This window comes from Egretta garzetta, unplaced genomic scaffold, assembly GCF_000687185.1.
Source record: "Egretta garzetta isolate BGI_Z169 unplaced genomic scaffold, ASM68718v1 scaffold177, whole genome shotgun sequence".
Classification (NCBI taxonomy): Eukaryota; Metazoa; Chordata; class Aves; order Pelecaniformes; family Ardeidae; genus Egretta; species Egretta garzetta.
This window is the reverse complement of record NW_009260338.1, coordinates 150330-176638: the sequence shown is the minus strand read 5'-3', so window position 1 is coordinate 176638 and position 26309 is coordinate 150330. Positions and strand designations below refer to the sequence as shown.

At 36.5% G+C, this 26309-nt stretch overlaps 1 protein-coding gene across 11 annotated transcripts in view; it reads right to left on the bottom strand.

The window, feature by feature from the left end:
- Positions 1-26309, bottom strand: part of PCNX1 (pecanex 1) — an 86441-nt gene that overhangs the window by 35920 nt on the left and 24212 nt on the right. For 5 of the 11 annotated variants that reach the window (XM_035898012.1, XM_035898010.1, XM_009642610.2 and 2 more), the window contains 7 exons: positions 18853-18985; positions 13989-14173; positions 6557-6647; positions 4806-4863; positions 2422-2639; positions 1158-1311; positions 380-412 (listed from right to left, as the gene is read on the bottom strand). In XM_035898012.1, coding sequence (XP_035753905.1) covers positions 380-412; positions 1158-1311; positions 2422-2639; positions 4806-4863; positions 6557-6647; positions 13989-14173; positions 18853-18985 — 872 coding nt within the window. The remainder of the gene's footprint in view (positions 1-379; positions 413-1157; positions 1312-2421; positions 2640-4805; positions 4864-6556; positions 6648-13988; positions 14174-18852; positions 18986-26309) is intronic. The other 6 variants (XM_035898018.1, XM_035898019.1, XM_009642609.2 and 3 more) reach the window with 5 other exon arrangements.

Below are 26309 nucleotides of genomic sequence, written 5' to 3'. Positions count from 1 at the left end.
TAGGACAACTGAATGATGTACAAGACCAGAATAGAACATCAAAGCTGCGCCAGTTCATACCAGCATAGCAAGTTACAACATTAAGAATACTTCTCAGTATAATTGCTTGAATAGCAAAGATATATCAAAACACCTATCATGATATGGCTCTATTGCAAAAGCTAGGCTTAAAACATGATTTGCTCAATACAAAGTGCATGGGGGGGGGAAAACGAATAGTATCAGTTCCCTTCTCACATACTAAGACAACATAAGCCTCTTGTGCCTTATGAGAAGGCGCATGAGAGAAATGCTGACAAAGAACAAATCAAAAAGATCAATTCTCTGTGGAAGTTCTACATCCGCAGGGTTACTACAGTAGCACATGCCCATGACTTACATGTCGAGGGGAAGAAGAATCTGGCTGAACACTCTGAAACCAAAATGGAAAGAGGAAAGTTACCCAATCTACAGAGAAGTGCATTTACACACACCCCCACACCCCACTTTCTTAAGGTTCTTTTAGTAATATCTACAATTAATTTTACAATTGTCTAGCGACTCTACAGCCTTTAAATAGAACAATGTATGAAACCATAAATAAAATCTATTCAAAGTGTATATGTCTATAGCCAAATCAAAAAAATAAGCTAATTATTAGAATTTGTACCTTGTTTTAAACACAAGATACATTATGCACTTTCATTTTAAATCTAATTTCCTAAAAATCTAATCATAAGAAAATAAAATTAAATTACAAAACTATAATTAACAATTGTCTAATAAAAACTAAGATTTTGATTAACAACGTGCTTAGATATAATTGCTTAATGTGAATGCATTGAGGTGTATCCCCTAAAAAAACCCCAAACAAAACAATAAAACTTCAAGTTTAGTTTGTAGTCTGTTTTCAACCAATAAGAATGTCCTCCTCTTTGGGAAAACAAAAAGTGCATGAGAACAACAAATAGTGAGTTGTTTAACAAACATACGCAGAACCATTCTAGTGAAGTGACCTTGTATGACCTTCTATCAAACTTCCCATGAAGCTGAGGTTTACTAATTTCTTTTTAAATGATAAATACGCAGTTTTTTCCTTAAAGCTCTGACTGACCTGCAACACCCAACCGAAGTTATTTCTATTGTTTATAGAAAGTGAAGATAGAAATTAAAAATACCTTCAACAGCGAGTACTGACAACTGGCTATTACCAGGCAGAACTGGAAGACCCAAATATCCTTGAAAAAGCCCTCTATTAGAAGTACAGAGCCCAGAAATGCAACTAGAATAGCTAGGATGACAGCTAACACGTTTTCAAGGATCTCGCGATTCCTGTATTAGAGGGAGAGAAGAGGAAAAAAAAAAAAAAAAAAAAAAAGGAGAGAGAATTAAAAGCTAACTATGTCTAGAAAAAGCTGCAAGGGAACAGTTAGGGTCAGAAGTTAACAAGAGTTATGCTGCTGGTAGCAAAGTTTTTAAGGACAGATTTGAACTTGCATAGACTATACTAGGCACACTGTCTTTTAGCAAAGCTAGGAGCTACCAGGATTTCAATGATAGCTGAAAGCAATTAGTATCTTACAGAATTGACCTTTAAACAGCAGAAGATAACTTCAGCAGATAACTTCGGAAATAATTCAAATACTCAACCAGAAGCACGGTCTGTAACACAAATCTATATTCAAGGCCCATATGGGATGATTACAAGCCTGTGAAAAATATATGCGTGATAGCTTATCTGCATATAATCTGTCATTCATGATTTTGTAATGAAGAAACTAAAGCCACTCCCACTTGGCTAAGATATGCCAAGTGGAATAAAGATAATTCTGTATTACACTGGTAGGGCTTAGGAACAGAATTAATAGTATTTCTACCTGGACAGATTCACTACTATATTGTTTATCTCAAGGAAGTTCATTATGAAAATTTAAATACTCTATATATTCCCAAAGATGGTAACTGCAGGGTCACCTTTGTTTTATTCCACTAGCTAAATGCAGCAGGCACAACAGGTTACAGTATTAGATGACCCTTTGGAAAAATGCTTTAAAACAGAAGATAAATTCTCTCTAGTTGCTGAAATAATGTAGATGTATGCCAAGTTCTAGACCCTTTTAAATCTTTTTTTGGTGAAGGTTATTTTCTGGCTTTAAAGATTCACAAAAAAACCTGTCTTTTTGACCATTCAAACATGTTATTCCCCACTCACAAAGTGAGGGGGTTTTATTTCCTTCTTAGCATTGTTGGAGAAAAAGGGACAGTAGCCTTCATTATTTTAGAAAAATTGCATTTTTTAGTATTCTGTCATCTTTCAGAGAGGTAAATCTTTCAGTAAATAAGTGCAATTCTCTAAGGATAGCTTTACCTGTATTACTAACAGTTTAGTTGCCAATTTTAAATCTTTACGTTCTGAGGTCTAGTAACATACGAGGATCTCACCTATCAAATAAAGCCAGAAGAGTTAATCTATCAAAATGGATGCTAATCCAAAGCTTCGGCAGGATCCAAAAGCGATAGTACTGCTTGACTTTTTGAGCTGCTTCCTCTTGAGGTTGCATGTGGTCCTGAAGGTCAGGGCTCAGGTCAATATCTTGCTGCTCCAGCAGATCTGTATCCATGGTTAGCAGCCTGTTCAACCTGATCTGAGGAAGAGAAAGCTAAAAGAAAGTCAGTATTAACAAAAGCTCATTTTTATCATATCACTGTATCCTACTGAAAACTGCTTTGGAAAAAATTGCTAGAATTATTTAGTTTCACTTTTAAGAAGTTACATGTTAAACGCTGTCAGTTCTGAGGCTTCTACTTACTTTTCCTGTCCTTATCATGGCAAATTAATAGCATCAACAGCAATAATAGTTTGCATAGAATACAACTGTGTGGCATTTTAGCATATGCCTTACTTCAAATGAAGTATGAACACATCTTCCCATTTACCCTGAAAACTTCAAATTTGAAGACAAGTAAACTGATATGTGAACAGGAATAATGTATACTACAAGAATAATCCAATACTGAATTTAAATAAAGTACAACACATTTCTTATAGTCAGCTAACCTGCATGCACACCCATGCCAAATGGTTGGTTTTGCATGACAAAGCAGCATATGCATGCATCGGTGGTCAAATTCAAACTCACTACATTTAGAATATACTCAGAGACAAACTAAAAAAGAGCTCTGCCCTAACTAGTCAAGTACTATTTATGACTGACTATATTTCTCACTTATTTTGTAGTTTGTCGCTCTAGAGTTCTCTTGAAATCACAGTAATACAAACACCATAAAGGATATTTAAGGACAGTACTCAGACGGTTAAGTAGTAAAGTTACTACAGTATGTGTTGTCTAACCCACTTTATAGATTTTATTAACAGGCCAAGAAACGTTTTAATGCACTGCCCTTTATTCTTAAACAATATCATCATTAAAATGTCACTTAATGAAAAACATTCATAATCTTCTAAAGCAAAGAGTAAAAACTAAATACTCAGTTCACTTTAGGTGTCAAAGTTATAGTCTGTTTGCTTGGGGATTTTTTTTACAATTATCTCAAAGTTTAACATTCCATTTCTCAGTTTTGAAAATTTTTTCAGGAATCCTTAAAGCATCAGTGTACCATAACTATGCTCAGCCAGCTTTTTCTTCCTAGAAAAACACTAATAAAAACAACAAGCAGGAACACTCCCTTTCCAAAGGCATTTCAAAAGTACAATACATGCTATCTAAGATAAGCTGTGTCAGAAAACAGGTCGGGTTTTTTGACAACTTTTAAAAAAAACTTGGTTTCTTAAAAAGTAGAATCACTATAACATAACATTTGTCACAATAATAATAAATTTCAGTGGAAACTTCCACTTAGGCACATGGGCTAAGCTTTTATAAATACAAGTTTGCCTTAAACAGAATCATTCCCTTCAATGGGACCACACTGGCAAATCAACAACACATAACAGGTAACATAGCCTCTTTTCTGAAGGCTACATTTTCCAGGGAGATGGTGGAAAGCAAAGAACGTTCCTCTAGCAGACAGCAGGTTTGAAGAGCACGTTCTTGATCAAAAGCATTGTCAGGCAAATGGAGGTTTCCTTCTCCCTCTGCCAAATGCTGAATCATATTTCATGGTCCCCTCTTGATTAGGTCATTAGGTACTTCAATATACTTTACTTTGGTTTCCTAGCTTAAGAATCGTGACCATTTGCACTGTTTTCATGATACAGCAATATCAGACTTCAGAATTAAGAGTACAGGTATGCCCGGACTCAACAACAACATAAAAGGTTCAAGAACACAAAACTAGGAAATCTAAAGCTATTTGCAGTACAAAACAGCATAAGCCTCTGCCCTTTTTCCCAGTCACCCCATGTGTATGAATTAAAGTTTTGTACAGCAGATTCTGACAGATTTTTAAATTCCTTTCAGGGAAATTACTGAAGTTTCTCTTTGTCAGAACACAAAGTTCATTCTTTCTGCTACCTGCTAAGCTTAGTAATGCACAGAAGGAAAACTCTGTCCAAATTATCCAGTCATCTCTAGAAACCTTTACAAGGTATCTCAGAACATCCGATTTCCACGTGATTTAGAAAAATCACTATGCTTTAGACAGAAGAAACCACATTTAAATTTTCGAGTGCTATGCAGAAACATTAATTTGTATGTATAAATGAAGATACTGCAACAATAAATACATGCTTTATCTTCATTAAACCCAGGCAAAAATCCTTCTTAAGAACAAAGAACTACCATATAGGATGATTAATCAGTGCTATAAAATTGGAAAGTCTTCTGATTTTTTGCATGCTTTAAAAATAAATAAGAAAAACTTACTAGATCATGTGGATAAAAGCGAACTGAGGTAGAACTCGATACGTGAGAGTCCGTGTCACTATAAGAACAGGGGAAAGACTTCAGATTATAAAACTACATTTTATTTCAATAGGCCATTCTAATTTTCTAGTGTCCCAAATGAATTTCGACTCCTTGCAAATTTTAGCTAAAAATCTTTAAGTTCTTCTTTTGATCACATATTTTAAGTACAAGTATCCACTTAGTCTTGTGTATTGTGGTAAATTCTGTAGCTATAGTAAATCAGGAGACTCTTTACCCTTACCCTTGGTATAATTTTCACCTAGTCCCTAAATTGTCTAACAAGCATTATCATGATAGTAGTTATTCCACCTGAAAAAAAACAAAAGATGCTTTATAATCTGTTATCTACTGATGTGTAAACACGCATCACATCTCTAAAGGGGTGCAGAGCCCACTATGAATTAATAAAAGCTCTGAATGTGAACACTATACTGTTTTCATCAAGGTCCCACAACTGCCAAAAATAGTACATAATTAACATGAGTATACTGAGTTACTTAATCTTAAATTGCTTTTGAAAAACCTAACTTTAAATAAACTTAAACCTCTGGTAAGAAGAGCAAAATTACTTTGCAATTTCCATTCATTAGAGATGAGGAGAAATTTCTCTTACTGTACGAGAGTCCATATCCAACCATTGCTTTTTTCCCCAATTTTGGATAGCTTTTGGATGTTTGTTTTCCATGTAAATCACATGGCTGTAAGACTTGTATCAAATTTATGCAACTTCCCTTCCGTTCCTTGCCTTAAGATAAAAACATTCTTTGTTATCAATTTTACTTCACTGAAACTCAAGTATTCTCTAAAGTTGAGATGTGATTATTTGGATGTGGCCAGTTTGTTCCTTCCATGAGCACATATAACTTTATAACAGCAGCCATCAGCAAAGCCATTGCATCTGGAACATGCAAGCAGTAGAGGCAGGCATTGGCAGCTTTGTGCAAGGAATACAGAACTTTTTGTTAAAGTTCAACTCTACAAAAGGCATTTGCACACTTTCACAAGAAAGATTTGAAGATGGGAGCTTTTACATTCATTACTCCATAATTCCAATAGTTATTCCACCTACAGGTAGTGGAAATTTGTAGCGTTCAGCATGATGCAATAGTTTCAGAGCAGTTCTGTGTAGTGAAGCGGATTGAGGGGGCGGTGGGGCACAGGAGGTTTTGGGTTGTTTTTCTTTCTTCTGCCTCCAGCCCCTTCAGAGAAAGAAAGGACATCTTTCCAACAGCAGACCAACTTTCCAGCATGTAGCTGGTTATTTCAACTGTAAGTCAAATTTTAACCTCAGGCATTTTAACACTTCCATGTATTGTTCCATGCCATCTATGAACTTGAGAACAAATGTATCAGTTTACATTCGCTTCACAATTGGAAGTTCATTTGTAAATAAGTTAATAGTCATTATGGTCAACAGCCACTTACTTTCCCAAAACCTGGGTTAAATCCTTTAAGAAACGTAAGCCAATCAAAGCTCTCAGTTTGGACATTTATTGCTTAAGGTAGTCTTCATTTTTCTGACATTTACTTAACTGGAGGACATTTTTAGATAGTGTCATCTTCTAGGAAAGATCACTTCAAAAGTATATGGATAATATTTTATATTGGGGTTTTTTTTAGTCCATACTAAATAACCTTTTAAAATTAAAATCAAAGATTTTGTTGCAGTAAGACAAGAATCATGACTCTTGACTGGCCTTCACACACACCAGATGTTGGATGCTCTTCTTGCAGCTGGCTCAAAGTTCACAAGTGACATGTCGCAGCCCCCCGTCTCGTAGAGCGTAGAACTGAACTTACCTATTAAAGAAAAGGTCAAAAGCAGGTCAAAATTTCATAATGTTTCATTCCATTGGCACTAGTTTCTATTTATTAACTTACTACTGAGATCAATTTTACATCTAAATTTACATCAGTGCCAAAATATAAAATGTGATTACACATTAATGTGTCAGCAGCGCAGACATCAGCTACTCGGTCCTCTTTCATACCATTTTACATGATATATATACAGTAAACTGCAATACTGAATTAAATTTTAAGAGTTTGCATTTACAAGATGTCATCATTAACACAACATAAGCACAACATAAACCTTTCCCCCCCCCTTAGAGAATAACCAGGTGAACAACTTGCAATGACCAGCTTCTTCAGTTCTTCCCTCCCACTCCCAAGACAACAATCAGTAAATCATTTGCTGTCAGCATTTAAGAACCATGGCATTTAGCTAAGGCAGATATTCCCCAAGTGTCCTGAATAAAATTCTTTTGAGAGGCACATGCCCATTTAGAAAGAAACACAAAGAGTGAAAGAAGTGACTAGAAATGCTTTGTAAATTATACCTCTAAAAAAACTGGGGGGGGAGAAGGAATGGCAGGCAGAGATTTGTTCTACAAGCCAGAAGCAAATGCTTCACTGCAAGAACAGAAGACTGCAAACTAACTTCTCAGATAAACCATTCGGAGTTTCTGGAACTCCATTAACCATAGTTAAAAACATTCTGAATTGACAATATCAAGCTATTCCTAAATATATAACAAACAAAAAAGTAGCCAGAGATTATAACTCAAATTATAAGATGTTTTTACAGTGCCCTTCTCCCACAATAGTCTGATCAGAGAGATAAGCATTGTAATTTCCCTTGAAGGTCAGGTTCAATATATTTCAGCTCTGAATGCAGGAAGCGGATTTTGAAATTGTGATCTCATATGAAGTGTTCTGCCAGCCTCTCCATCTCTTCTAGCTCAAAACCCTGCTTAAGCCGTGATGCAAAGCATGCAGTATTTTAAGATCTGCTTATACAGAACAAAAAAGAAACAAAACAAAAAAAAAAATCCCACTTGGAGCATCTGAAGCAAAAACTGTGTACACCTCAAGTGCATGTCTAGCAGCTCTTATATTCTGTTGATACAGGATAGCAAGCAGTCCCAGGAGAAAACCTAACATGGTGAGAGCTTCCAATCTTTCCCTTTTCTCTGAGAACATAACCTACTTCTGATATAGTGGGGTTTTGATACATTTTTAAAACAAACAAACAAACAAAAAACAAACTATGATCCTGCTCCAACTTCTCTTCAGACCCACAGACAATTAAGTTCTATTGAGAAGTGTCTGAAAGTGAGAAGGTTAAAAACCTCAAACTGGATGATTAAAACCAGTGAAACTGAGGAAAAATACTGTTGTATTTAAAATACTTTCATAAAGCTTTCTCAGGGGGCACTTCAGACCAGCTAGACACATACCGCAGCCATGCTAAGACCATTCTGACAAGACAGTCAGACAGATAGTTCAGGAGTCACGTACAGCATGCGTCAGAGCTCAGTAAGGCAACAGCTCTCTCAATATTTAATTTCATCTGCCATATGCATTTGTAAGGACATACAAGTGTAAGGTTCACTTGTTAGGGTTTTTTCCTCAATAGTTAAGAATTTAATGAAGCGCTTTCGTTAAACATCCTTTGGGTTTTAATGCAGTGTAGTAAATAGTTGTTACTGAAGTTTAAAATTTAAGCTAGTGTAAGACATTAGGAATCTTCCCTGCAACTGATAAGTAACCTCAGTCACACAGGACTACTTCTCAACTGCATCAGTAGAAAAAAAATTTTCAACAGTAAACATGAAGGTATTATATAAAACACTTCAGGTTCTAGTCAGGACAAAATTATGCATAACTTATTACCGAAAAATCTTCTGATCAACCAGTGCTTAAAAGAGACAAGTTTAGGTTAAATTCCTCACGTTTTTGCACTACTGAATTGAGAGCCTGGAAATTAAACTTCCTGATTTTTAAATTAATGACATTCTAGTCACAGAAATTAGAATATACTACTTGCAAGATATAACTTCCCATTCTCTTGGCCTGAGATCATACATCAGATATATTTGTTTCAAAAGAAGTTTACTGAACTGTTACGCTCATGTCAAACGTCTGAAAAGGACCTCAAACTATGAAAAAGATTACGCATAAAACACTAACTTAGAAAATATCTACGGTTCCCTCACATCCAACTCATCTTTGAATCTGTCACAATTTACTGCGCTTGTGTCGCTGCTGTAAGTACTGCATGGCTGTGGTGGGATAAGACAAACCTGGTTAACAGGGAGGTAGCCAACAGACAAACCATTAATTCCAATTGTTTACACACAAACTACAAAACAGACACAGGTTTTGCCATACTTGCAATTCACCCCCCCTACTTTTATAGGGTTCCTATTGAAAGTTAACTCTTTCAAGAAAAGCAAGGCTTCTCAATAACACAGAGTTGCCTCAACTCATCCAAACTAGAAAAGACAACAGGACTATTCATTGCAGTTGAGGACGCAAGCCCTAAGGTGTGCCTGGAGATTATCTATGGCTGAGCTCGAGAGTCCCAGCAATTAAATACTTTTTAAACTGTGTGAGGTAAAAGCAGCTTCCTCACAGCACTCTCAAACTCTCTTGAGAGCGCCCAATGCTGACAAGATTCAATATGTATGGATAAATAATTTTTAGTTACCCTAGTAATTCTCTCTCCCTCCCATTCCTAGCTCTCCCACAACGTTCTCTGAAGTATTTCAAACAGCATCAGACTAAAGAAGCTTAGGAAAGTTTTTGCTTTCTCTAAGGACTATAGTTTTATCAAGTTGTGAACAAATGGCAGACTCAAAAGCTTATTTTTCAAATCAAGAAATACAGCCAATAGCATGTTTGTCCACTAAACAGAAATGCTTGTAACTCCCAGCCCTGTGCTCAAAGGGAAAGCTGCAAGGTCTTAGCAAATTAAAGTCACCCCAGCAATATTCTGTTTGGATGAGGTTACAAAACCAACAAAACCAAGTCATTGATATTCAATGCACACAAATCCAAAAATACATCTTTGTTCTGACAGGTAGAGAGGAAAAGATGAATGCACTTCCCTTGAAACAAGTTTCCTTGTTTCACAAGACAAAAATATCTCATCACCAAGCCCAGAGACAACCACGTAACAGTTCACACTGGACGAACCGATGTTCCCACAGTTACGGGGAATCAATGAAAGCAACAGGCCGATGGTTTACACAGATGAAACCTGGGAGACTTAAGTGGCTCAGGATCCAGCTTAAATGGTACTCTGATGCTCTCCTCAGCCAGGTTACTTTCAGCACATTTCCCAGTTTTCCATCTAATAAATACTACTTTGTTTTAAATCTCTCAAAATAGTTCTGAAAACTGCTAACACTTTTTGACACGTTGAAGCCTACAGCATCATCAAGATACATTCAACTACTACTTATGACAATATTTTAAAAATCCTAGTCAGCAAAACCAAGAAAGCCATCGGAATCTGAATACTCTGTAGTGTTTCCAAAGGTCAAAATTTTACCTTCAGCTGCAGTATGAAGACTTGTAAGTTTTCAGTTGGAACACTTTCAAACGGTTAATTCTTTATTTCTATAGGAAATTTGTCAAAAGAGTAACTTACCTATTATGCAGAATTCCACAGACTACAACATTTTCCAATAGGAACAATGGGAAGTGAGAATTTGTTTTCTACTTGTACCTCTGAATATACTTCCCTATCCATCCCAAATAAATTAAGTGTACTTAATTATAAATAGTTATTGAGGAACTGATTCTAAATTGGTTTTAATGAAATAAGTGATCAATGTATATATTCATAGAGAAAAGTTTTGATCTTCAAGACCATCATCCAACCGCCTTCAAATACTAAAATACTTCAATAAAGCCAAAATACTAACACTTGCAGAAAAGTGGTACAACCAGTAGCCCAACATAGCAGTGTAACTGTATTGTAAAGCTCCAGATGACCAGTTCTCTTGAATGAGAAAGCAATATTCCTCAGGAAAAAAAAAAAAAAAAAAAAAATCATTCTCTAGCTGAGGGCAAGATGCTGGTATTTCACCGCAGTTTCAGAAACTGGGCATCTGTTCTGGTATCTCAGTACTTGGATTCCTAACTACCTCACTAATTGTAACTCCTACAGCCTTTGCTGCAAGGACTGAAAAATCCCACCCATCACCTACATGTCTCAAGAATCAGACATTAGTGAGAATAAAAGGCTTCACTACTGTCACACTGTGCTCTGAAGACTATCATTCACTTAAGTCATGGTATGTGTTCTTCTGTTTTTTGGATTCATATCGTATTAATCTTGCCTATAGTCATGGCATTCGATCTGCCACCTTTCCGTTCTGTCCTGCATTCCTCTTATGATTTACTTCATGTTTACTGTTCCACATTAAGCTCCTTTTCCATCTTTTCTAGTTCCTTCCCCTTCACTAAACAACAACATAATTGATAAAAAAATCTTTCTACTTTGAATCTTGATTCTTTGAATGGAGATAATGCCTCAAAGCATCTCCTGCCTTACTCTCAGGACAATGCCCAGTTAGAGATGACTGTGGAGTCACCAGCCTGGATGTAGGCAAGGTATAATACAGTAAGGTTCATCCCTCTTAATATAAGCCACCAGAATCAAGTTAAGAGATACAAATCTTTAAAGCGAACAAAAAAACCAAAAAAACAAACAAAAAAAAAAGTGTTATCTTGTTAAGGGCTGCAGCTCACACATTAATGGAAAGAATGTAGCAGCAGACACTGCATTGGTGCACAAAAAAAAGGAATCTTAAATGGGGGGGCTTTTAATGTAAACTAACACATGCCCTGTTTGTCTTCCAGAAGAGCTGGAATACACTAATAGAATTTCAGTAAAAAAAGAAATTCTTATATGCATTATACAGAGATACATAACCCCATCTGCTACATTTGTCACTTATTTCCAGTTGCTATAAATCAAGTTTTGTTTCCATATCTTTTCCCCAGCCTTTATTTTCAGTATTTTTTCTGCCTTGAGCAGTCACAGCAATTTCCACAGTGACAAAGAATCAGTCATATCACCTGCATTGCCTTGATCAGCATCAGAATAAAAATTAATGAAAAATAAACTATTATCCTCCCCAACCTCCAAACCATACACAATCTAAAGTAAAGTAACAGGGTCATCTTTCACTGTAAGGTATCTTGGGACAACAGAGCCAAACCAACAGCCTTAGACTTTAGGGAAATAGAGCAGTGGTGTTACTTCATTTCTGACTGAGGATAAAAAAAAAAAAACCCAACCACACAAACAAACAACAAAAAAACCAGAAATCACACACACAAACAAAAACCCCAAAACCAACAAACCATGTACCAATTATCAGGAAAGATATTCTCCCTTCTTGTCAGGCCTGATAAAGGAATCATGCATGTGAAAGCTTGCACCATTTTGCCAACTGTTTTACTCTAACAAAAGATAGTACCTGTCACACAAAGCCTGCTACACAAACTAGAAAATTTGGTTTTCCTAAAAATAATAAAACCAGATCTTGTCTATAATAGCTGCTTTCATGCATGGAAGGTTTCTAAACAGATGCTCAGAGCTTCAAACCAGAAATAAATCCCTATTATACATTAGATTTTTAACTGAGCAGATCCTGGAAGTTTTGTGCCACCCAAAGACAATGTGATGCCCCATATAACTGTAAGTACAGTATACACAAGATTTCAGAAGAATTTAGCTATATAAATGTCTGAAGACTCCAACACATGCCAGGTGCAATGAATATGCCTTTTTAGAAATACTGAATGCAATATGGAATTTTTTAAGTGAGCCACTTTGATTTCTACTACAATATAATAATGTAAGTTCTTAAATAACTCAGACTTAACTAGATTGTATATTAAATCTTGAATTCTATAAAACTTGATTGCATTTGGGTAAGACGAACCAAATCCTTCAAACAGAATAATAGTGGCTTTAAGAATAAATCTCAACATTAACCTTGGATAGATATAACCACTATCCCAGAATTTCAGAGTTATATTGAAATATTTTTTCAAACAAGAAATAAAAGAGTCCATATTAAATAAATCTGTAGTTTCATGTGGTAAGCTTTCATAGTTCAGAGATACATAAAAGCACTGAGATGCAAGTCTCAATTTTTCTATCTAGAAACCAGTAGAGCCACAGACACAAAAACGAAAATTATCAGATAAGTACATTGTGTATAGTTAGCACAACTGTTGTTAAATTTTGCACAACACCGCAAAGAACATCAGGGTTGTTTTCAGTTTTGCCTATATTAATTTCTTTCTTATACTGCAGCTAGATAGTGCAGAAGAATGGCAACTTGTTAGTCGAAGTCATATTTAAAGGGGTAACACAGCATGGCAACTCTTGAAGTCTTCCCCACTGTTCACTTATCTTTAGTACTGGGTTACAGTAAGGTCTGAAACAAATGTTTTGTCAAGTGTTCTGAGCTAACCTGTACTTTTAAGTTATTACAGCTGATCAAAATACTGTCACTAATAATTGCCAGTTCCAAAGATGCCCATTTTAATAATCCGAGGAAGAATTCCATATTAATGCTGAAGTTGTAAGTAATTCGTGCCATGTATAGATAGCTGCAAAGACCCCTGCCAGGAATTTTTCCACATCTGCCCCTGCATTACTGTGTCGCAGGAGATGAGTCACTTATTCTGACCATCTTAACATCCTTCTCCCCAGCAATTTTATTAGCTGCACAGAAGTTAATAAATAGTTAAGAATACTACATAAAATGGACCATGAAGAATTAAGGGGCACTATAAAGCTCCATAAAATGATGCCATTTGATATAAGAGTCCAGATTTTCTTCCAAACTCAAGCTCCTAAATTAAGGTATACATCAAAAGTAAAGCACACTCATTTACATAAGGATTTCTTTTTTAAACAGCAGCTAGGCAAGACTCATAAGATCAAGAATTCCTAGGGACCATAACAAATATTTTTTTCAGGAATCCAAAGTTCCTCAAAGTTTGTATCAATCTCTGCCCATCTACCTGTGACAATGCAAGGAAACTAATGCATTACACGTTACGTTGCTTAAGTCATGAAAGCTCTCAGACCATTGCTATTTGTACCGAGGCATCCTTAGAGCGTTTCTCGTTGTGCATTTGTTAGAGAAAGTGCCTGGAGAGGCAACTATGAAAGGCAAGGAATTTATGAGCAATAGGGCTGTCTAAGGAATGCACCTACATTCAGAAGCAAAGCTAAGGTTAGCTGATTTTCACCGCGTTACCACCGATATATCTGCCATATTAGAACTTCCATGTCACCAAGGTTACATAAGGCCTGCATACCAAGTTCATCGTGCAAACTGCTACCGCCTACAGCAGATGCCGTGGCAGGTGATGCTTCTAAGTGGACACTCCCATTTCTCACCAGCAAGGAGGCGCTAGCGCTGAGCACAGCTGCCTGGGAAGGGGGGCGGGACTGCACTCTGACCTGGGAGGAGGGCTGCTGGCCTTGCTGACCATCTTGAAGGCTACGAGAAAACATGGATTGGGGACACGTTACCAGAAAGAAGAGGAAAAACAGCTAGAAGTGAAGCAAAACAAGATGTTTTAAAGAGGCAAACTTAAAGAGTATAGCATTAAGAAGCCACTTACGAGGGTTGGGATAACCCACGCATTCCGTGTAACAGAGTATTGGGACACTAGTTACACCCGTAATCTAGAGATACCGTTCCTGTCCTTCTTCTTAGAATCATAGAATGTTTTGGGTTGGAAGGGACCCCTAGACGTCATCTAGTCCAACCCCCCTGCAGTGAGCAGGGACGAAGTCGTACTGCTTTCTAACATCTCCCCAAGTCACCCTCAAGTATATGCTTCCAAGTCTTAAATTGCAAAAGCAAATCACTAGACTAACCCAAGTTATCATCTACATACAGTAGTGACCATGCCAGTCTTCTCACGATAGGTAGGGTCCTTTTTGCCTGTTGAGATATGACTTGGTCAACTGTGTAGTTGGCCATTTGCCTTTTTTTTTGTTACAATAACATCACCTTTCTTGCTATTAATCTGCGCTCTAAGTAGAAAAAAAATCTTTAAAGCTGCGTTAGTAGCCATACGCTACCACAGACCTTGTTGATAACTGCAGTTAAGCATTTGGATTCAGAATTTTTTTGAACGTTACGAATGCTTATAACAAATTATTAATTGGCAAAAGTCTTATTTTGAAGTTATTTTGACAGTACAGCAAAAACTTTATTACTCAGTATTACTACCGCAAAGAAATTCTTCTATACCAGACACATACCTGCACCAAAAACCAGGTTTTAAAAGTCAACTTGGGCTTCAGAGAAATTTGTTAGTTTATAGCCATGAGTAGACAATGTTTGAAAATGTTAGTTCTCCTCACAGCCTTCTCATTGCAAAATTATTTTATAAAGCTATTTAACAAAGTGAAATATTTGTAATAGCTTGTTTAATATTAGACATGGCAAAGCGTCAGAATACATGACACTTATACTTGCATATCACATCTATTTTTCAAGATTAGTGTTTTTATTATCCTTCATTTTGTGCATTTGAAGAAGTTACACGTCACAGTCATTAGCTGTGGGGCGTGATGAAATGAAGAAATTATTTTATATTTTTAGACAGACTTTGTATTTTAAAGACTGTGAAAAATATCTTAAACACTTTTGAAAAACAATCTTTATCACCTGTTTCTTTTAACATTTCACTGTTTACTGTGTGTTGCTACAGTTGGCACATGAGACAACTGTAAAAGCAAGATCTTAGTAAGAGTTATAGGGTTATATCTGATGTACTTGCTTTCAACAACATTTTCTAGAGCATCTGCTTTTCAGTTCTTTTGTTAGAGCACCACTGGAAAACAAAATATGGATAGAGGTGTAAGAATAGGTGTTACGAAAAGCTCATGCAAAATAAAGCACACATGCGCACAGCTCATGAGGTAAAAAACTGCAAATCACTGTTTATCGTATTCTAACATTTTAATCTGAACTTTAAATTTGGTGTTTTGCTGCTGTACACAAGGCTTTTAGTGAGCTACATGGCAACAAAAGCCCTAAGGAAGCTCACAGAGGTACCAGCCTTTGTGGTCTCCCTTAAGTGTTATCAGCAACACCAAAACAATGCTAAGCAATACTACTTTCCCTTAAAGAGTAGCTATATATCAAAAGGTATATATACAAAGTTGCTCTTTCAGTCATTATCCAGATCTGTCACAAAAAACCCCAAAACATTGACATTAATAGATTGCATGGATATGCAAGAGATACTTATTTTCTAATTAATAATTAGAAAAATAAAATTCTGCTTCAGTCACTTATGTTCTCACATCAGACACACATGCATACACCATTGACTACATAGGATGCCAATGCATACATATGTTTAAAGCGCCCAAAACACTGTTGACATTTAGGCAGGACAAAAGCAGGGGTGGTTGGTTGTTCTGTGGTGGGGTTTTTAAGTTACCAAGTACTAGTGTCTAATTTAGTATCAAACCAGCAGAATTTACACGACCAGATTTTACTCAAGTGTCTACCATTGCCAAACACAAACATATATAATGCCATAGTCTCCACAGAGGAAAAGTAACTGCAGTAATGGATAAGAAATTAAAAAATCATGTTGAACTGAACAGGTTCTAAGGGAACATCCCCACGACATCCAATTTTATGCCAGAGTTAGAAGATTAGGAGATTAAAGTTTTGCTGGCAAGAATAAGAAAGAAGTAACATCAGGGCAACCAAAGATTAGTAAATCTAATACTGTTAGAAGTTTTAACATCTCAAGTCATATGGATTAGCAATATCAGGAACTAGACTGAGGCAGCTCACCACTAGCATATGCAAGTAATGCCAGTACAGTTGCAGTAGTATTTTGAAATTACCTTGGTATATCTGTATTTCTTCATATTTCTTTCTTACGCATGATTTTTTTTTTTTTTTAATCTTTAAGGGTTTCTTCTTCCAGCAACATACAGACTTTACACTAAAATTCAGCTACCCATGTAAAGGAAAGTTTTTTCAGACTGTTCATCTAGCAATCAGAACAGTAATAAATACAATTTTTCAGATAAATTCCATTTGAACTACCAACTGTGGAATGTATGTCAAACAAATCCAAAAGCACTCTGGTGTTTGGTTGGACTAAGGCAATTTAACTCCACTCCAAGGGACAGTCATTTAGCATCACAAATGATGCTTTGAGCAAAGTAACCTCACTAAGTATTCAATTCTGAACATACGTTTGTAATACAAATATTTTTTTTATAATGTGTGCCATTATGTCAAAGAAAGTACAGAGTTCTGGGTGGGTTTATTTTATTTAGAAAGGAACAAATTTAGATAACTGGAAGATGTACAGGGGAAATTCAAGGCTAGAATACTTGTTCCGCTTTTTTACCCTTGAACATTTTGTCTGGTTAAAAACTTACTTCCACCAACTTCAGTTTTCTCATGATCTCTCACTGAAGCCCAGCTTAAGCCATGGGAACCTTAATGACTGCCCTAGGGTCTGAAAATGAGGCAGCTGTCAGCCTCAGTTTAAAACCAAGTCCTTTATTTGCCCTACTTTCTACCTGTCTAAGAGAAAGAAACTCACTGTTTTCTGGCTAAGGCACAGTTAAGGAGCTCTGATTAGTATGCACAGCCTCTGATGAACCAATACACAAAACTATACTACCCTCCTCTTAAAAAAAAAAAAAAAGGAAAAAACACAAAAAAAATGAGAAGCAAGTGAATGCAACAGAGAGTAGAACAAAAGTGATCTAACACAACGCAAAGTTTTAGCAACCCTTGCTATGAAGTAAATCACTAACTTAAAGTTGAACAAGCTATGTTCAGGAAGACCAGAAGCTTAATAAAAATTTATCTGAAATGATGCGATTACTACTACATACTGCACTAGCCGGTAAAAGCACATCTAACTAATTTCAGTCCTTGATGTAGCTGAAGTCAATCCTTCAGTTGTTAGATTTTAGGTACCATTCTTGCAACTCTCCTGCCTGAGGAAAATTTACAAATTTTGTCCTTGATTATTTCAGTGGTGCCACAAAGATGGCAAAAGTCCTCCCCCATCCTCTATTGTAAAATATCTTTTTATTTGCTCAGCTTCTATAGCTTTTTCCAGTTAAAAAAAAAAAAGTCACACAAGTATTCCTGAAATGCAAAAGCAGACTGCTCCTATTATTAAAGACAGCTTAGCATATGAAGGAAGATCATTAAGAATATACAACATATACAATTATTCCTGCGTATTTGTCATATAACTGGAGGAAGAATTACTTTGATATGTATGGGGGAGCATTCCTTCCTCTACAGGCAATGTTCTACTCGCCAGATTCTCTAACACCGTAGGCAACCACAGGATTGAAAGACTTAAAAAGCAAGTTTAAGAACTTGTGGTTGCTACTTCTACTGTTCAAGCTGACAGACCAAACAGGGTTGCTGTATGTACCATATCACTAAGCTCAGTATTGTTAACAAATGGGCCAGTGAAGGCTGGGGACTCCCAGGATACATGTATATAGGACATTTTAAACATTGTCAAGGCATGCGAAGTGCCACACAATTAGATTTAATACTGAACAATACTGTGCATTCTATTGCAAAGGCATCACTAGTACTTCATTATTTCTCTTTTACTGTAAAAAGCTGCAGAATGTTCATACAATGGTTTGCCTGTATTTTAGATTTGGAATCTTTGCATGTATGATTTAGCTCTTTATAATGTCCTGCCACTTTATTGCTTTGCTTATCTTTCACTATCTACAGATGCGAAAAGTGATTTCAGTACTAGTCCCTAATGTTTACTTCCTTAAAGGAAAGAAAATCAAAATGAGCAGTGGTGAATAGTATTTTACTAGGTTTTTCTCCTTGCTTGAAAGTAAAAGTTTCTAAAGTTTTTGATAAAAAGGATGGAGTCTAAGTTTGTTAGCATTAGTTCATTTTGTTATCAATCTGAAATCAGCTATAACATGTTAGAGACTGGCTATCCTGATCATTCTGAAAATAGTGCCACATATACATGCACAATTCAACAAGCCCACAGTGACATGCAGTGACAGCTCAAGGAGGTTATGGTGGGGAAGGAAGTAAAAAGTGCTTTTCTGGCAACACTGGTGGGTGTGGGGAGAAGTGGTCTGCTGCATGCATGCTAAATATGGTGGAACATTTAGATACCCTACCTGAGGGGTGATCCGATGAGCAATGTAGGAGGGGTAGGGTTACTCCCTGCATTGTGCCGGCGTCGTACTGCCTGACGCCTAAATGTGCTGCGTTCACGACGAAATGTGACAGTCTCCTCGCTGGCTTGTGCTGCTGCATCAAGACAGACTTTAGGTCAAATAAGAACCCATCCTAGTTACGTACACAGTAACTTAAGACTCCTTTCTTCCCCCTGACCCTCCCCAAGTTAATGAACTTGACTTGCAACAACAAAAGTAGCTTATGTACTGACTGTTCAAATAACCTGCCTCAAGACAGGATCACAACACACAATTATTAATAAAGATTTGGGTTCGCTGTTTAACGGGTGGGGTGTGTGTTCTTGAACATACAGCGCTTTTTTGGGGGTTTTTTTGTTGTTTTTTTTTTTTTTTACCCCCACATTCAAATAACCAGGTTGCAAAACAAGTTGGATATCCCAAATTTCTTCCATTTACATGGGGCAGGAAGAGACAAGCCTGATCTCACCCTTTATCTCACTTAAGACCCTTTATCTCATTTAATACCCTTTATCTCATTTAATAGATAATTAAAGGAGAAGCCTAAAGGACAACCTAGAAAGGTTGTCATGCCATTCCTCACCATGATATTCTCTTCTCAATTTTATAACTTCTGCCAAACAGGTATGGTTGAGGTTAACCTCATCATACCTCCTCAAGGGACAAACTAAGAGCTGCTTTTTTCTTTTTCCTCATAAGCACCAAGGGATACATGTTGCTCATTTTAGACTAGTTACACTATGATCTGGAGGAGCCGGGGGTTGAGATTAAGTGAGAGAATAACTTCTTTGTAAGGACCGGTGAGTTTGTCATTTCAACTTCCCAAACAAAAACAAACAAACAAAAGGTTTGGTCCACTTATAAAGCAACACTGTAACAAACAGTTTGTATGTACTCAAGGGAGTTAAAAGCAATGGGTCACACAGAAAATAGGTTGTGGCAGGCAAGTGAAGGAAGGGGGGGGGAAGCCAAACAAAAACTAAAAACAACTTGACATGAAGTCAGTTCAAAGAGAGAATCACAGTCTTGAAGGGGAATTCACAACTTGGTAGCCAAGAAGCCTGTTACTAGAGTGAGAAAACCAAGGATTCTGTCAAGCCAAAATAAAAAAGAAAAAACACTAAGGGAGCAATGTTTTTTTATGCCAGAAAGATCACAGGCAGAGTAGTCCGTGTTCACTTAAAACACATTTCAAGTTACAACATTCCTGTCATTAAGCTTTCAAAACCTACCAGCAAAGGATCTAACGCTGGTCTACAGGGAATAGCAACCTACTACTACTGTGTATTACTGCCGTAGCTCAAGCGATAAAGACTGCATGGAACAAGAGTCTAACTCCACTCATGAATGACAGGTTGTCAAGCAAATACTGTATATGAAACTTCAGTCTGTAATTTGCTTTAAAAGCTAAGCAGCTACACGAAGAAATATATTTTAAGAACAACATCAAAGTTACAAGAATTTCATTACCAAAACGTCAAAAGTTACAGACATCCTTAATTCAGTCCTTTCCTTTTCAGGAAAACTGTGGTATTGCTCACTTTCTCCTCACTCCTCCACAACTGTTTTTGTTATTCTGAGCATGAAGAGATGATACTTTTCAGCGTATTTCAGCAAGATTTCAATACACTTGTGTTTCAATATGCAGCTTTATGCTTTGTTTTAACATACAGCCTAATTTCTTCAAGGATTTCTTTAGAACTCTCATACTTGAAGTAGTGGGAAAGTGAAACACGCTAAGCAAGACAGTATGAATCCTGACTTTTTTCTGGTGGATTAAGTTCACACACAAGAGGTCAAAACTGCCCACTAGCTTTGGGTGCCAATTTTTAAAGCGCAATTCTTCCAGTGTATACACCAGCATATAAAAACTCATATATATTCAAAACACAGCTTCCATTGACTTCAGATGCAAAAGCAATTCCAAACATTTCTGCTAATCATACCGTAAGCACCACAAAATAAAGAACAGTGACTAGTCTTAAATGAAATGTAAACGTCTTAATTACCATTAAGATGGTAAACATCAGCATTACATCTTAATTACCATTTGCAACTACTTCGCAAATGCAGCATTCAAGTGCAATTCTTCAAAGCAGCATACTTAACACTGACAACATCTGTTTTTCTTTTCATATCCTTTATTCGGTAAACATCACCTTCTGCAATCATTGAAGCCCAGATAAGGAAGCACTAGAGGTCCTTCCTACACAGCTCCAATTTATCACTAAAGCAAGTCTACCTCAAGCACTGACTGAGGCCATGTCCTGTGAGGAAAGTATAGAGCTATAAACATGTTCAAAGATAAAAAAAATTAAAAATCAAAATTCTTATGGACTTTGGGATTAAATTCAAAGCTGCACAGGCAAATAGTTCTGGCATTTGCTAACTTTTTATTATCTCATTTTAACCTTTAAAAATCAAAGTAGATTTTGGTGTATCTTTCTAACTAATCTACCACGGGATTTTTGATTTATCTTGAAACTTCTGTTTGGTGCACATCTTCTATATATGCTCTACCTGAATGTAGGTGGTGACATTCAGGATCACTAAGCAAGCCTGTAAATTCTTTTGAAAAGACTGCAGAGCTTTTGAGCCCAACAAGCTCAAGAAGCTACATGTTGAAACCATGACTAAGAAAGTAAAAAAAAAACCACCACCACACCACCAGAAAAAAAACCCCAGCTAGTTGAGCAGAAAGGATTAGTTTGTTTAAAGTGTGGAAAGCCAAACTGAGTTTAGTTTTGGTTGGTGTGTTGGGGTTTTTTGTTGTGGTTTTTTTTGGTTTTGTTTTTGTTTTTTTTTTAAAAAAAAAAAAAAAAACAAAACCAAAAAAAAAAGACCACACAACATACCAGTATGGAAAGCTACTTATATTAATACTTATTATTTGTGTTTCTACTTGTCTTTAATGAGAAGGAACAATACAGCTGCTCACGAGTTCACCAGTAGGATGTAAGATAAAGCTCCTAAGTTATCCTCTGTCATGCTCTGAGAGCAGTTTCATAAAGGAAATGGCTTTGTTTTAACCTAAATAAGCTTCCTTTAATATTTACAAATAACATAGTGTTTTGATGTTTAAGAACAAAACTAAACAAATAATAGTATCCATGTAGGACAGCTTTTTTTTTTTTTTTTTTTAAATACATCTTTAGACCATCATTCACACTTCTCTGACGCTGCTACTTACAGCCACTTACTCTAGATTCCAGAAAGGTAAAATCCAACATCTACACTCATGTACAAAATCTAGAGCTAATAGGGAGAGATATCATAGGTTAGATTTTTACAGATCCTGCTTACTTTAAGTAAATCAGTAAAGGAAGACAAGCCTTTCAACTTACAGAGTATTAAGAGTGTTTGTTGTTGAAGTCTGTTCTAATTTTCTGTTTTATTCTAAACTTTTATATTAAAACACAACACTTTATTAAGGTCAAGAAATTTAAGTATAAATTTCTTCTGCATGTTGTCATATAAATTTGAGCTCCCAACATTATCCGTTCTCAAGAACGGAACAAAGAGGTTTGAAGTTCAAAGTGCACAAGTTAGAAATACAAGCTTACATCCCAGAGAACAGTAAAATAAGAGGTGGAGTCCTACTGGCAACTTTGTAGCAAACTTAACCCTCCCGCACCAACTATAATACATCTAATTTTAAAGCGGAAGTAATTTGACTTTTGTATTTGTTATTGCAACTGTGCATATGAACACATATTTACTAAAATTTATCTTTTTTTCTTCTTTCATCACACTTCCGATTGGAAAAAAGCCAAATTACCAGTTACACCCTTAGAAAGTCATGAGGATATAATTTCATCATCATACATTTGGAATGATGCTTTCCCGCTAGCAGGACTAAAATTTATTGTAAAGAAAATTCTAGAATAACAAATCGTTTGCATCCCTTTGCCAAACAGCTGGGAATATCTGAACATAGGTTGAACTGCCCTGTTATGCCTTTCCAAAAATTTTGCTTTCAATACTACACAAGTGTTTTTGACGCAAACCTCTGTAGCTCCTCAAAGTTTTAAACAGAATTGAAGACTCGAGTTTTTACACTGCAGCAATGCCATTGTTGTAGAATACAACTAGCTTTAGGAAACATAAAATGCAAACATTTTCTTTCTAACAGGAACATTTACACATACAAGCCAAAACATTTACAACATCGCCCTGCATGTATGTACCACTGCTTCTAACCCAAACTCAGAAGATGGAAAGTGAGCAAGCATGAGATGAAAAAGCAGAATTTCCAAGTTTTATTGCATCAACAAGTTCCGTTTCATTTTTGCTAGGCAAAAACTTTAAACCCGGTACCTCAGAAAAATTCTGAAATACAGATAAATTCTTCCCAAGTAAGAAGATTCCTGGAAAGATACGTTATAGAGGTAATACAGGTAAAGTATCCATGTGGAAGACCACAGAGCTCTCAGGATAAAAGTTGCAAATTTCAGCCTGACTGGAATGAAAACAAATAAACCCCACACAAGGGAAACAGTGTCACACACTTTTCTCAGGAAAGAAAAAAATACATCACTTGAAGTCTAGAGGGTTTAGAACATTAGTCAGGCTAAGCATGGTTAACCGTGTGCATGGAACCTGAGTGATGTTTGGACATGCCATTTCTCTCCGTATCAAATGGGAAATTCTGATCTGTTTCCAACCACTTGTAATGACTAACCCTACAGATTCTCACTGAGAGCTGAAGTGATTCATTTATGGCTCATGCATTCACATAAGCAATTAAATCTGTCTTCTAACACTGAACCTACCTTGTCAAACCAAATAGCTGAAAATTTGCTCTTCTGCATCAAGCATCTAGGTCTCAGTTGTGTTCAAAACATGAGAAAAGTCATACTTCTCACCTGCATTTCGGGTTAACACCACCACTCTCCTCACAGCTGAAGCATTTGTAGTTTATTCTCATGTGCCCTAACACTTGTAAAAAACCTACTTGTATGATACCCAAGTAGAAAGGAGTCTGTTCAGTCCGTATCTTCAGTATACAGCTATTAATCACCACGGATAACGCACCACTATAAGACCTACAACCACAGGGATTTCTTATACCTCTCTGATGAAAAAGCGAAGTATTGGCTTATAGTATTATAACTTACTGTGGACATTTAATTAAAATATCACTAATGCCAATTTCTGAAGAATGGAGATGTGGGCAGCAAAGTGGAAACAACAAAGAACAGAGGGACATCTAAGATATAAATTTTTGCTAGGAAATAGGGCAGAAGAAAAACACCACACAATTTAGGAAGGAAAGCTTGTTGAAAAAAAAAAAAAAAGAGAAAAAGAAAAAAAATAAAATTGAAAGACAAACAAGGGAAGTAAAGCCCAAGACTTCAGTGTTGTGGTTGAATGTATGAAAAAAACAAGTCTGAGACTAGGCCAGAGGAACATTTACAATTACGTCAAACCAGCCACTACAACAATATGAAAAGCAAAACACTGTTAAGCAGGGAATAACCAGGACAATGAAGCCATCTGTTTTGAATTCTAAACCAAACATTTTTACAGATCAGGTTGATAGGCAAATTTCTATACTAATGCCAAAGATATAGCTAGGAGTCTCAGTTATTCTGCTTCACTGTACTTCCCACTTGAATTATTCCACCTTTAAAAACATTAGGCACTACTCACACAGACTTCTTTAAGATAATGTTGATGGACCTGGGGTCAAAGAGCTAAAGCTATGACCTAATCTGATCCCCTGCCCAATATAGCCCCTATATCCAGGGATTGGGGTACCAATAGCTGCTAGTATGTTCATGCAGCAGACAAGTGTTCATAACCTACATTAATTTTTATGAAACTTCATTCTGGCTTTTTATTTGGATTTATTCACTTTAAGGAAAATATGCTTTAAGTCTTTAGAACACAGTCTTTCCAGCGTAAGTGGTATTATTTATTAGTATACCATACACAGAAAGTCATGTTTGCTTTGAATGGCTGCCTATTAACTATAACACCAAGCGTTAATTAGTAGTCAACTTCAATATACCCTGGAATTATGTCTCATAGCTACATTTGGCAGCAACGTGAGCACTTCCATTACAGTTCAGAGAGCTCTCGGAGCTTTCTTGCCTGTATGCATAGCAATAAATCCAGGCACATCTACAAAGGAGCATGAAAAAAGTGACTTACAAACCTAAGTTAGTATAAATGAAGCTGCATCTACTAAGTATCAAAAATTTTTATTCAACTCCTGTTTGAGATGAATACTTGGCAAATTTATGAATGACATGCTACTTGTCAACAAAATGGAACCATTCTTTCCAAATCAAGTAAAAATTACTGCGAGTAGTTGTTGCACAAACACTAACAATCTAAGAAATTCAAATAACTCACTCCCACAGCAGTGTAAAGTATTTTAAAAGAACTACTATTTCTGGTTTCTTTGGGAGGCTTCAGAGAATTTAACCAGGGTCAGATTTTGTAAGTAACATTCCCAGGGAAAATAACAAACAAACAAAAAATTATATGAAGCTTATTTTCTATCATTTTTAACTTTTGGTATATGCTGTAATGCTGTGGCATGCATTTCTCATCAAGTATCCTGAATTTCCCTTCTGCAGCCCTGTGGAACTTTAGGTACAGTACACACGACTCTGTAGATGACACAGTAAAGGAGCGCGTTTCTACGGAGTAGCCGGAAGCCTCTCACCAGAGGTGCTTGGGGCCTTTCAATTCAAAGGCTTGGGCCTTTCAAAGTGCCCAAGCAATTACACACGTTCCTGGCTCCCAACAGCCACTGCTGCGAGTTGGGCAAAACCTGAGGTTTTTGTTTGTACCCCATCACCACCTTTATAGAGCCTCAAAGTATCAGGAAGATGGTAGTTATTTTGGTCATAAGTCATCTGACAAAAGGCCCTGTATAATCCATAAATACCAGAAAGGGGACAAAACAGGTAGGACTGGGCCCCCACGCAATGTACTAGAACTGCATTTTGCTTTAGTAGGCAGTGATTAACAATTATTAGATGCAAGATTCATTCCAAATGTTATTTCATCGTTAAGTTCCAAAACTGCAGAATTCTATTTCAGCCTCACACATCACTCCTAATGCTGTTCACATCTTTAAGTGTTGAATGGCAACATCTCGCCTCTACTGCAGTGACAAGATATCCAAAATCAGAGGTAATTCTGTAAAACTCAACCTTTACACACAAAAGCTATGACAGAACAACATCATGCCTTCAAAGTCAGGTATCGGGAAGGGCTAACATGAACATTTCATTGTCATACTTGAACCAAATGCTGTTATGACACTGCTAGTTGACATCTAAAAAAAAAAAAAAAAAAAATCAATGGAATACAGTCTTTTGGTTCCAATAAAGAGTATCATATAGAAGAGAGCCCTTTCTACTGGCTAATTTGCTTAATCTGATCCAGTGACAGGGGGGGGC